Consider the following 13,118-nt stretch of genomic DNA (forward strand, 5'->3'; position numbering starts at 1 on the left):
TCCTTTTGGCTCCTTTTTGTTTATTTTAGATCATGTCTTTGAAGAGACGCAGAGCAGTTAATCACACTTCAGTTCGGTTTTTTTTTTCTCCATTGCTTAAACACTTTAAAAACACAAAAGCACAATCATCAAAAAGCCATTCCTCTTGTTCTCTAAACCAGTTTCTGCACAAATCTTAACGTCACACTTTCACTGCAAGAATCGACAGCACTGTTTGTCAAACAAAAAACACAATGCATCACATTTCTAAGCAGTTATTACATGTTTCCTGTAGGAAAACAATAACTGAACTGCTTATTGTGCTTTCCATAATAATGGGATTATAACAAAGAACAGAAGTGATGAGTAAAACTGTTAATGCACTGACTTTATAGTTGTTGCATCTTAACTATTAAGAAACAAAATTCCTTAATGTCTTGTCTTTGATGTTTAATTACAATTTTTTATGAGAATATAAACTGAATAAAATAATTGAAATTAATAATCTAAAACTAATGTTGGCATAATCGTATTTCAGCCCTTTCAGTAATATCTGCAGGTCATCCCCTCAGGCTGCTTAGAGTTGTGTGGAAATGTTTGGGCACCCTTTGGCAAATTTCATATTTCGTAAAGTGTATTTAAGTTTTTTTAAGTTCATGAAATTAAACGTAACCGTGTTGGAAAACGGTTCGTTTTTTAGTGTCTGCACAACGTGGGTCAGACCGGATTTTCTGCAGCCTGGTGGTGCTGTTGACTACACACACCGAGGACACCAGATACAGGAGCCACTGAAGTCCAGTGTTATATAAAGGTGGTGCTGATGGCGAAGGGCCACGAGACCATTAACATGAGCTCACCTGAGCAGAGTCTGAGCTCGGCCCTGCACCAGGTAAACATGATGGCAGCAGATCATTATGATAAGTGTGTGTTATGTTTGTGCCGTGTTTGGTGTGTTTACAGTATTGCAGTTGGTGGTAGGGTTGTGCTGATGGATGATGATATCGGTGATCGACGATCATTAGGACGATCGCCTATTGCTCATGCCTTTGCAAATGTCAAGACGATATTTGACATATTTTCCATGAATATAGCAACTTATTAATTGTTGTATTAAATTAATACTGCTTTTTCTGGCTGTAAATAGATATTCTGGAATCAAATAGGGAAAGAGGCAGCAAAATGGGACGCTCCAGGGCCGCGGGCAGATGTTTTAAGTTGGGTCTGTTGTAGTGGGAGGAGCATTTTCGCAAATAGATGTTGGAGCTTAACTTGTAAAAATTCATATTCGGTGTCTCTCCATACAAATACAACATAGGCCTACAACAATGCTACTATAACACAGACCAAAACAACAACAACAAAAACAACAATAAGGTCTATAAAACACAGAAACACAATAATGCCATAGCTTTGCAATACGCATCCCATTGCGCACGGCACACAAGAACATATCAAAATATGCAAATTTTTTTAAACGAAGGTTAGTTGTTAGTGTGATGAAATATATTGTCAATGGAATATTAAACTGCTCGGCGGCAGCTTATAATTAACTAAACATCTTACCTTGAGCTGCAGACAGTGACCCCCAGTAGTTACAATGATCCACGGTGGCCTAGCGCTTGGGCGTTGGGTGTGGATGGGGCATGGATGTCCGATGAGTTCAAAATGTCACTGTGGACATGCATCATGGAGAGGAGAGTTAGTCTCTTCTGGGTCACGGTGTTGATGGTTATGTTTTCAAGTGACCCAAGGTGGAGAAGGTCGGCTGGATGAGGCCGCAGAGATGGGCAGGATCAGACCAGTATTCCACCAGGTGTAGTGTCAAACCTGAAGGCGAACCAAGTTGGTGTAAGGCAGGAAAATTGAAGTTAGATGGCTGGAAAAGCTCCTCAAATGCCGCCAAGTCGGTCCTAGCCAGACACCTGGTAGTAGCAGGCCCCTCAGTGGCGGCGGCTCATTCTCCGGTCGGTGCTGTCGGCTGCGGTCTCCATCTCGTCTCCATCTCGGACACAAAAGTAAAACCAAACGAAAGCGATGGAGTGGTGGTCGTGCTGCTGTCTTGGACAGGCTGGACTTCAGCTGGACTCCTTTTTAGATGGTGGTTTGCCCCAAAAAATCCAAAATGCGTTTTGCGCCATTATGAATTAATCCTTGGCCCAATCCCAATGTCCCCCCTAAACCCTGAACCCTCACAGACTTAATTGACATCACCTGGTGAGTGATTGAGTGCGACGGGCTGCAAGGGCTCCCCTGATAACCATGGTAACCCCGTGTTTAATTTCACAACCAGCCACCCTTCCTGTATAACACGGGATCTTCCCGTATTTGAAAATCAAATGCTGCGTCCTGTATCGAATCAAAACGGGTCCCGTATTTTCGTTCATGTTATGTCCTCAAAGTGCTGTGTATAACGTAATGTCAAGTAAAACAAAACCAGTTGTATCCCACAAGTGGACTGTAGAAGATTTTAGAAGGTGGCAACCCTGGTCAAGACGCTATGAACTTTGGGTAATTCCCTCAGGTAAAGTCTGCAGAAACGCGGATTTACAGAAAGTGTGCGTAAAGGACTCAAAATGTCTGCAAGAGCCCTCGTGCCCTCGATGGTTTGACAGTGGGACGATCGGACTATGATTAAGGGCGCCCACCCTAGTTGGTATCTCGGGGTTTAACTAATATGTTTTTATATTTTATATAATATTATATGGAACATATATTATATTCTGAGGCTGGGGCATAAACAGATAATGGATGATAACAAGTAAAACAAAGCTTCAATTATAGAAAACAGTCATTTAAAATATCCTCATGGCTGCTCATAACTACAATAGTCTCTTATAAACAATTGATTACGTGTTTGCAAGTTGTTAGTCTTGTTTAGTTTGTTTCCGAGTTCAATGCATCGTGCTGATACTGAGAGGAAGAGAGCTGGCGTCGTTTTATAAAGGTCATTAAGAGGTTACTGAGGAAGAGGAGAGGCTGCGTTTCTCTGTCACCAACACTGAGGCATCTCCATGTGTCCTGGACCGTTAACTTCATTACTCAGTCACATGCAGAGGCAGCACAAGGAAAGAATCAGCTGTTTTCAGCCGAGGAACGCTGCTGAATGAAGCAGCACGTGTTGAAGAACAAATCTGAGCAACTTGTACTTTTCTTTTACTCCTCCACCACTCGCATCAAGTGAAGAGCTGTTTGTTTGAATCAGCAGTGACCTGTTCACCTGATGTAGCCGGTGTGTCCACATTTTTATATCACAGACAAAATCCTTCACCACCAGATCATCTCCATCTTTATCAGCAGTGTGTCTCCAGAAATGACCAACAGGAGGAGCCAGACTCTTAAAAATACAGTTTTATTTTATCACAGAAGTGTTTCAACTGCAATGTAAGTAACATCTTAATGGTCAGTTCCCTCCCCATATCACCCAGAACACCCAGTATAGAAGAACAGACCAATGTGGTGCTTTTAAAAAAATAAACTGTTATGATGTATGCAGATCGTCTTATAATATTGTGTAAAGCAGACTTTACAAAAACAAAATGCACACAAAAATGCAGAGAGACAGAAATATCACACTGACCGGTAGATGGCCTTTTATCCCGTCATAATTCATTAAAATAAAACCAACTGTGAATTTGAAAAACACCTAAAAACTACTTCTGGTATAAAACTTATCTTCCATGAGAAAAAATTTGATGGGAAATGGCACAGACTTAAAAAAAAGTTTGTTTTTTTTAAAAGTCACAATCACAGTGGCGCATTTCATAGCAGGTTAAATCCCCTGTGTATTTTATCAGGAAAACACAGCAACAGTAGAAACTTCAAATGTGGGCTGAAAATCTATCTTGACCGACAATTTGACCTGTTTCCATTTGGTGAATCAAGTCAAACTGAAGTAACAGAGGATGTTTTCAGATAAAAACAGAGTGTAAAACTTCATCTAAAACTACAGCAAAGACAAATTTAACAAACACTCGCTAAGACGATGACTATTCAGCGGGAAGTTTTCCAGACAGTTAGTGGCCCAGATTATCGATTAAAACCTCGTCTTTAGGATTTAGTCCATCCTTACATTCATTGAGAACTTACTGGTTTGTTATGAGGATGCACACAAACACAACTGACCCGAGTTAATGCTGAAGTAGACGGAGGGAGTGAAGCTGTTTACGGGTCATGAGCTCCCTTCAAAGTTCATCATTTTCCCACGTTGTCTTTGTGTATTTGGCTTGATCAGAGTTCAAAGCTGCAACAGTCCAGAGTGATGAACTGCTCATGTTTCACGTCCGACGTGCAAAAAGTCCCATTGAGGATCACAGTTTACAAAGTGATTAGTTAAATCTAACAGTTAGACGAGCCACAACATCAGGATCTCAGAGCCTCATGTATAAAAAAGTGTTAAGACTTTATTTACACACCGTCATAACTTCATTTGAATTCTAAGAACGTGATTTTTTCAACAAAAAGTGTTTAACTTCATTAATGCAATCTAACCTTTTATCTTTTTTTTTTTAATTTTTATAATTTTGTGCAAAAGAACGTTTTATACATGAGGCTCTGGGAAGGAACGTGTACAAGCCGTCATTCATTCACTGCCTGAGATCTGCTTGTTTTCTGATATCTGGGAAAATGGAAAACATCTTGAAGAATTTCTGCTCTCTTCTACATGATGAGTCCATTTCAACTGATCTTTTTAAATTTTTTTACTCGTTTGGTTTTGATTTGTTTGTTGAGTTGCAATCTGAACTCTTTAATTTATGTCAGAGAAACCACCTCTTTGATCAGTGGCATCAATTGGAAAATATCCCCTTGAAACAGGAGAAGCTGCTGCGTTTGAAGGAAATAAAAAATAAAAAATAAAATAATTCAGTAACATATTTCAGCTCATGTTGTCGCCACCATGGCTGGATGAGACGAATCTCTGCTGTACACTTCAGTAGACCGAGGTTCTCTGGTCTTCTTGTCTTCTGCGCTGCCTCCATGCAGTCGGAGATTGCTGTAGAGGAGCGTGGCTGAACCAGTTCAAAGGTGCTCCCACTGAGGGTCATGACAGGGAGAGCCGGTGGAGGGCAGGGTGGTCTACTCTACATCTACTGAAGGTTTTTACTCGAGGTTTTAGATTATGGCCCGGAAAGCAAACGAGACTGCGGCTCCCAGGGCCAAGCCGAGGGACAAGAAGAAGGCCATGATGGCCCCCGCCGTCTCTGCCTCATGCTGCGGCACCTTCCTGTACAGAGACAACGGAGGGACAAAATTCATCAGAATGAGTGGCTCACCATTAAACACAATGGTGTTTATGTTAAAGCACGGATACAGCTCTACATCACTTTAAAGAACAGTTCAACACTTTGGGAAATATGCACTCTCTCTCCAAGAGTTAGATGTTGAGAGACTGTCATTGATGCACATTGTTTTATTAGAGCTTGTGTGTTCATTACATATTTTATTGTGCTCAAGTCTGTCTGAGTTTTACCTGCTTGCAAGACTGACTGTATTCTCCCACAGGAGAAGTTTAAGTTAAAACTTGACCACTCTCACGCCTGTGCGGTAAGTATGGCACTATAGCCAGTTAGCTTAGCTTAAAGACTAGAAGCAGGAGAAAACACCTGCCGACAAACACCTCTACAGCTCAGCACTTTACACCTTTTATCTCTTTTGTTTGGTTCAACTGTTTTTACATTTCTGTTAGTGTATTTTTGAGCTTTAATGAGACTCAGGCTAGCTGAGTCCCTCTGTTTCCAATCTTTATGCTATGCTTGGTTAAATTACTCCAGGCTCCAGTGCAGTACTTCAAAGAGTGCTCTCCCAACTCCTTGTCAAAACCTGGCACCTGCATTATCCACAATGCCAGCAGTTTGGTTAAAGATTTGGGTGTGCTCCACTAAGTCATCTGCCAAATCCAACAGTCATTGTGTGCACATTTCCTACATACGTGTGTGTGTGTGTGTGTGTGTGTGTGTGTGTGTGTGTGTGTGTGTGTGTGTGTGTGTGTGTGTAGCCCTTACTTGGGTCCAAAGCACATGCACAGACTGGCCAGGTATCCGTTGGAGAAGGAGAAGAAAATCATGAAGATGATGTACCAGGCGTCGTGTTCAAACAGCACAGGGAGGTAGTGACGAGGCTGAACGTTACACAGCATGAAGAGAGGGATGAAGACGACCCTCAAAACCACCAGGACAGGAAGCCAGATACTATCTTTACCCGGCTGGAGACAGAAACACAGCTATGTCACCACAGGCACAGACAAGAATTAACAGGACTCATTACAACACGGTAACCTACTTTTGGATGTTTTTGTTTGGGGAATGGGAATACATTCAGCATGATGTAATTAGAGCTACAACGAGGAGCGGAATCATTGATTAGTTTATGATCAGAAAAACAAACTACATCATTTTGAAAATTGATTCATTGCAAGTTATTTACCAAGAGAAATTGCCACACATTCTCTGGTTTCAGCTTCTCCACGTGTCAGGATTTGCTGCTTTTCTCTTTTTACATGATAATAAACTGAATATTTTTATCATTTTTCGCAATTTTCCAATCTATTGCAGACTAAATTAAGCATAAAGAATAATTGCTAGATTAATCAATAATGAAAATAATCATTAGCAGCTGCATTCCAAGTTCCTCTGAGGAGATTTATGGGTTTTTCTATCTCAAAGTTTGATTATATATTTTGAACATGATGCCAGGAAAGTTGAGTTCAATAACAAACATATTTCTTGACATCCTCTCTGATAATTTAGGTCAACAATTTCATGTAACTTGGGAGAAAGAAAGCAAATGACATGACCGACCCGAGGACCTGATTTCACAGAGCACCTCAGCAGAAACTGTCAGGATCCTGATCAGTGTTGTGTGATGATGATAAATAAACTCACATGGTCCTGGAGCAGCTGACTGCACTAATACCAAGAGGCTGCATTTCAGCGCAGGTCAGACCATGTTAACTAACTCTACTCAGTTTGTTCACAATCACTTGATTCAATTTGATTATTTCCTCTGGATCGCAGGAAATTAGACCTGTTTGTTAATTTGTTGATTTATGGACATAGTTTGAAAAGAGCTGAACTTATGCTGAGCCCAGAAAGACAAGAAGAAAAAACATTAGTGTTAGTGCAAGGAAAACTGCCTGAGACACTCAATTCTGTGATTGTATAATAATGTCATGTGACAGTTTAGATAATTAAATCTAGAGAAGGTAAATCGTCTGACTGAGAAGATGCTCAACATCCTCATATTAGAGGCCAAATGGGACATGGGTAACAGCACGATAAAGTGCTGAAAATATTCAAAATAAGGCTTTTTTCGGTGGAATTTTATTTATTTATTTTTTTTAAGTGGCTAAAACATGTTTCTGCTGCTGGACCTTTCACTCAGCTTCTGTGCCGGTGCCTCTGGCTGCCTCTTCAAAATGGTAGGGTGCTAAACCAAATCTACTGCAGGTAAAACACTGACTAGATACCTCACACACACCCCCACATCAAACAACCCCAACTATCCCTTCGAAGCAGATTACAAATGAGCCAGAAATGCATTTATAACAAAACAGACACACATGCTCAGATGTGGAGCAATAACCTTTGACTTTCCACCGGTCATCCACATGTGCGTGTAAATAAAGTGCAAACTTTCAAAAACACCACTGCCACTTGTCAAGGACACCCAAAATCACTTCTTTTACACAGTGCGCACACACACACACACACACACACACACACACACACACACACACACACACACACACAGTTCTCCAAAAAAACCCCTCTGATCTAGGCAACAAAACTCCACTCCTTTATTTTCAGCCTAAACTGAGCGATTCATGTTGTTCCACCGCTCCACTAATGACTCAGTGATCTATTCATGTATAAACATTTAAGCAGCCAAAACTCTGTCAACAAGTGGGTCTGTTGTCCATAAGACCATACACCAGCCAGACAACAGCAGATCACACTAAATATTTTGATGTGGTAATTTTAAATGGACTCTATAAGGCAAAAGTGTTTATCAACAAGTGCCGTCATTGGACTGATTTGTTTATCGGGCCGCGGGAGGAAGTCAGGTTGAAGCCAGGTTGAAGCACTGGTTACTGTCATACTGTAATTACTATAGCTTTATGCATTTTGAAATATGTTCTATTATTATTGTAGAGTTGCCACCAGTCAAGCTTGTAGCCAGTATCCACAAAGACCTGATACTACCACTCAGCTGTGATTGACTTTCACCTGAACAGGTAAACTAACCCAGCAGGAATTTGACAGTTAGTTTGGGGGGGGCCTCACAAAACAGATGAACCTTTGTACACAAGGGAGTTTTTCATGGAGCTTCTGGGTTCAATCCAGGCTTTTTAGTCATGACATGACATGACATGACATGAGTTCACCTGTACAGCATAGCTAATCTCCAGAGCAGGTAAGAACAAGCGAGTGTATTGGTGAAATGTCTTATTTGTGTTTAACTGACCCACATACAGACGGCCGTCAGACTCCTGCCGGCCCAGTCCATCAAGTTGAAGAGGAGGAAACATGACACAGGGATGAAGTAGGTATCTGAAAAAGGAACACAATAAACAAAGTGGCTGTAGCAACAGTAACAACACCAAGAATACAGATGAAATACTCAACCTCTGTGGGCATATAAAGTGGAGCTGAGAGTTTGCAGCTTTCTCCTTCACAGAGACTGGCAGCTGTAACCCAGAGTCACAGCACTGAAAGTATCAAAACATCCTGAGGAACCTCAGAAACTTGTTTTGATAATGAGCTGACAACAGCTTCTTTGTAAGACAACAGGAAGAAGTTGGTTTAATCAGATATGTGTGAGCTTAAAGGATAAAACCAATTCAGTATATTAATGAGCTGCTCTCATATTCATAAAAAAAAGCCTTGTCCAGGCATCTATGTGACCAGAAGGTAAAAAACCAAACAAACGAAGAACAGAAAAGCTAAAAGATTCAATTCAGTCCATAGAACTGTGGAGATAAAGTCTTCCATCCCACTTCACCACTGCACTATTTTTGAGGAACTAAGGTTTGCATTAAAATTTTTCCCAGACCTACAGTCTCCTCCTTGGGAAACAAAAACAAGGTTTATTCGCTAATTAGTTTGGTGATAAATGTTTGGAAAAGAGACAAAAACTTGGCAATCATCCCTCTCAGACGTCAGATTATCAAAGTTACTGGCTCACTAGGGAAGAAATGGAGACTCACCCCAGGCGCCTCCATCTGCTACTGTGGACTTGACCTCGACGGTCACAGCTGGGAATGTTCCTATGGTGACGGTGAAGATGCAGCACACTGACAGAGCCATCACCCAGATCTGATGAGAGAGCACCAGAGGAACATTATCAACATATACAGGTGGAAGGTGGAAGACGCACATGAAGAGGAGCTGGTTATGGGATGTGAAGTTTTAAATTACTCAGATGTGTCCTATCAGTGATGTCTGGCACACCGATTTGTGTTCATGTTTCAATGTGAGGAAGTCATCATTGCACCTGTCTGAAGATGTTCAACACGGACACGCTGGGTTTAGCCTCTTCCTCCACCAGACTCATCACCGGTCGCTTCTCTGCTGAACTTTCTGAAAAACAAACAAACAGCTCTCTATCATTATGTTGGTCAAGTGACAGACCATCAGCCCCAAGCTTCAGTGGCTGTTTGCACAAGATTTTAATTGTTATATAACATAGGTTTCCCATTACACTTCCACACACTGGAAATTAAAACCCAAACCCCTAACTGTCACCAAAACACAAACTGAACCAAAAACACTTTCAGTGGGTTTGGCTTTCACAGGCACTAATTTCTTTTTCCCCCACACATCCTGTTTATTTCCTGCAAAGACAATGTGAGACATTGAAACCTGCAGCTGGAGCATGAAATTATCTTGGTTGAATCTCCTGCACAACAGATGAGCACCTGTGTTAGAAAATGTCTGGTTGTTTGATAAAGAGTCAAAAATGTACAAGTCTGTTCATAGAAATGTAACACAAACGCAAAGTGCCAAAGCCAAAGATCATTTCCATGAAAAAAACAATCACAGAGCTTGAATGCATATTGGGTAATGCTAACTGTAAGTGTAAGCCGGAGATTTGTCTTGACAGAAACCAGGTAATATTCAGCAGGTTAAAAACAGTTCACATTGAGACTCTGGACAAATTTAAATAAAGTGTTTATGCAACTGTGGCACAGTGTTTTGCCCCAAACTGTAAAAAAACAAAACAAAACAAAAAAAATGTTTTCATGTTAAAACCAAATATCTTCTGTCTACAGCTTCAACTTCCATAATTATTAATTTTTTTGAAACTAGAGCATGAATATCTGAGCAGAGCTGTGAGCATACTGAATGTACCTTTTTTGAGTAAGTCCATCTTGTTCTCCTCATCAGCAGAGGGTCTGGATCCATTACTCTCCATGTGGTACTGGAAAAACTCCTGTTGACAAAGACAACAACTATAACGAGCCAAGCCCACAGAGCCAGTAGAGCAAAGATAAAGACAGCATGTTCTTTGAGATGCTGCTAATTCCTACTATCAGATGTGTTTTTCTGTCTCCCCACAGACTGCAGAGGCGCTCAGCACTTATCTCAAGTTTACAAAGCGCTGTTCAAAAAAGTTGAGAGTAAAATGGGAACACATTTCAAAGTGGCTGTTCAACAAATACTTCCTGATTAAAACACTTTCAACTCTGTAAACATATTCTGTTAAGAGAACAAGTGGTCTCACCATCTTGGGCAGAGCGATGTAGGACATTATGGCCAAGAGAATAACAACACAGGCTGTGATGAAGTAACCAAAAGCACTGTCCTGCAGGGCCGATCCAGCTGCAGACAAAGACAACACACAGATGTTAGCGTTTTCAAGGCTTTCGTAAGTATTGATTTAACTCAGTAGTTTTTCCTGTAGGCCACAGCTTCAGGCAAATATCCTGTCGAGTTTCTTTTGGTCAGTATTTCTCTTTTAAAAATACATTTAAAATTCCAATTGTTGGATTATATAATTTTACAAGGGCTGAACCTAGCAATTACTTTGATTATCCATCAATCTGACAATTATATTCTTCATTAATTGTGTTTTCCCAACATCACGATGAGGTTCATGATGAAGTGAACAATTAACAAATTACTTAAAAAGTATAAAAATGAACAGCACTTTCACAGCCTCGTCAGCCAATGTTAGCACAGTCACATGAACTGAGAAGCTGAGATGTGTCATGTTCAGTGCAGCCTGCTGTAACAGCTCACGAAGAAAGCCAAACCTGACAGGAAAAAATCTCAAGTGCCAAACTAATTCTGTTTTCTTCATGTGGAGGAGGCCAAATTCAAAGAGCAGCCGGCCAATTTTATTGTTAACCACATAAGTTAGGCTCGCCTTTCACCAAAAACAAAGTTCATCATTGAAACACATTCACTAAAATATTGCTCCATGTTAAATGTATTCAAACATTAATTTAAAATAGTAATAAACACATTAGCTAAGGGGTTCAACTACCTGTCACTTTGTATTTTATTAGTAGTTCAAATAGCAATAATTCATATTTCTAGAAATAGCACTATAGTAGACTGGGGAACATGCAATACTAATTATAGAAGAGGTGTGTGAGACATACAGGCCAGCGCACAGATCATGGAGAAAGCGGCGAAGGTGCCGGCCAGCCCCTGTCCACTCATGATGGGAGTGGTGTAGGAGGCGGGCAGCATCCCTGCCAGCCCGAACAGGCTGCTCTGAAGAATCGCTCCGAACGCTGAGCAGGGAGAGAGAAAACAAGACAAGGATGTTTAAGAGTTAGCACATTTTTAACAGTCGCATTATTCCAAAGCATCAGAGAAAGAAGCCCGTAAAAAATGAACTGCCATCGCAAACAGGAGGAGGCGACACCCTTTCTGAAAGAACATGGAGCATAACTGTTATATAACTGGTATTTCCCTTATCTCACTTTACACAAAGCCAACAAGGCCTTTTAATACAAACTTGGATCACACCAGTGGATTACAACGTCTTATACAGCAAGTCTGGAACTTAATTAGATGCAGAAATCTAGTAACGTGTCCACTGAGAGGAATGTGCCAACGGCGATATCAAAGCTTTAAGGTCACGACACCCTCCCCTCTAAATCAAACACGATGGGATGTTCCTCATGAGGATCTTGGGGGTCAGGACTGGCCCAACGGGGATGAGGAGGGGGGTGAGCTTATCCCTGCTGCTGACGGAGTCATTCTAAATAAACAAACACAGTGAGATTACAGACTGTGTTCTGAAGCTCAGTGTGGTACGACCGCATGTGTGTGCATCCATATGAGAGGGATTTCCCCAAACACAGTGGATGCAGATGATTTTGATCAAAGAGAAAGAAGACACATGGAAATAATCATTTGCATGAGTTCAATGTGGAAATGAGGTAAAAGCAAACTCCTTAAAACTAGTGCACCAGTCCTGCAACAGGCGTTTTTAGGGGTTTTGACTCAACTTTATGGTTGTGTCAGAGGGGAAGTGTACTGCATTACATAGAGAGGTGTTCCTAATATTTAGTCTACCCTCATTGATTTAAATGGAGTCCACTGCCAGGGTGTCTGAGATATGCAGTTTCTAAGAAATCCTGACACACACACAGAGTTAAAACAAGAGAGAGATTTAATTCTACCACTGTTTACCTGCAATAAACTGACCAATCAGAGCAGCCACTACCACAGCTTGTGTCAACTGAAAATGACAACTGCAGAATGGATACATCATTTACTATTGACTTGTCAGGGCAAAACAAAATAAAATAACACCTCTCCCAACAGGAAATCATCTCGCACGAACACAGCGTCACGAAGAATGAATAAAGTGACTCAAAATGGAAATTCAGTCTGATCATCCAGCTCAATATTTCCTTGCACATGTTTGTGATCATAAACAAACTAGTACAGGAGGGGTCGTTATGTTTCTGCTGTTAAATAGCTTGATAAATACGCTACAGCTTTCTTTTGAGAATGTATTTAGAAACTCACAGTTGATGCAGATAATTTTGATCATAGTGATGGTGAAGAAAGGCAGTGGGTCCATGTCCACCTTGACGAACACAGCTGTCAGCAGGAAAACTATCAGGATGACTGTCAGGCTGCCAGAGATCCGCAGCTTCTGAGGAATCCTGAGAGACACAC

The 13,118-nt window shown here is 41.0% G+C and overlaps 1 protein-coding gene across 3 annotated transcripts in view; it reads right to left on the bottom strand.

Moving 5' to 3' along the window:
* Positions 1-3,312: 3,312 nt before the first annotated feature.
* Positions 3,313-13,118, bottom strand: part of LOC111645283 (equilibrative nucleoside transporter 1) — a 39,577-nt gene continuing 29,771 nt past the window's right edge. For all 3 annotated transcript variants that reach the window (XM_023394413.2, XM_023394410.2, XM_023394412.2), the window contains exons 5-13: positions 12,966-13,105; positions 11,582-11,716; positions 10,699-10,796; positions 10,326-10,407; positions 9,469-9,554; positions 9,182-9,290; positions 8,440-8,525; positions 5,979-6,178; positions 3,313-5,200 (exon numbers count right to left, since the gene is read on the bottom strand). In XM_023394413.2, coding sequence (XP_023250181.1) covers positions 5,089-5,200; positions 5,979-6,178; positions 8,440-8,525; positions 9,182-9,290; positions 9,469-9,554; positions 10,326-10,407; positions 10,699-10,796; positions 11,582-11,716; positions 12,966-13,105 — 1,048 coding nt within the window. In that variant the 3' untranslated portion in view covers positions 3,313-5,088. The remainder of the gene's footprint in view (positions 5,201-5,978; positions 6,179-8,439; positions 8,526-9,181; positions 9,291-9,468; positions 9,555-10,325; positions 10,408-10,698; positions 10,797-11,581; positions 11,717-12,965; positions 13,106-13,118) is intronic.

This window comes from Seriola lalandi, unplaced genomic scaffold, assembly GCF_002814215.2.
Source record: "Seriola lalandi dorsalis isolate HSWRI2012SDOR001 ecotype SW California unplaced genomic scaffold, Sedor1 jcf7180002054948, whole genome shotgun sequence".
NCBI lineage: Eukaryota > Metazoa > Chordata > Actinopteri > Carangiformes > Carangidae > Seriola > Seriola lalandi.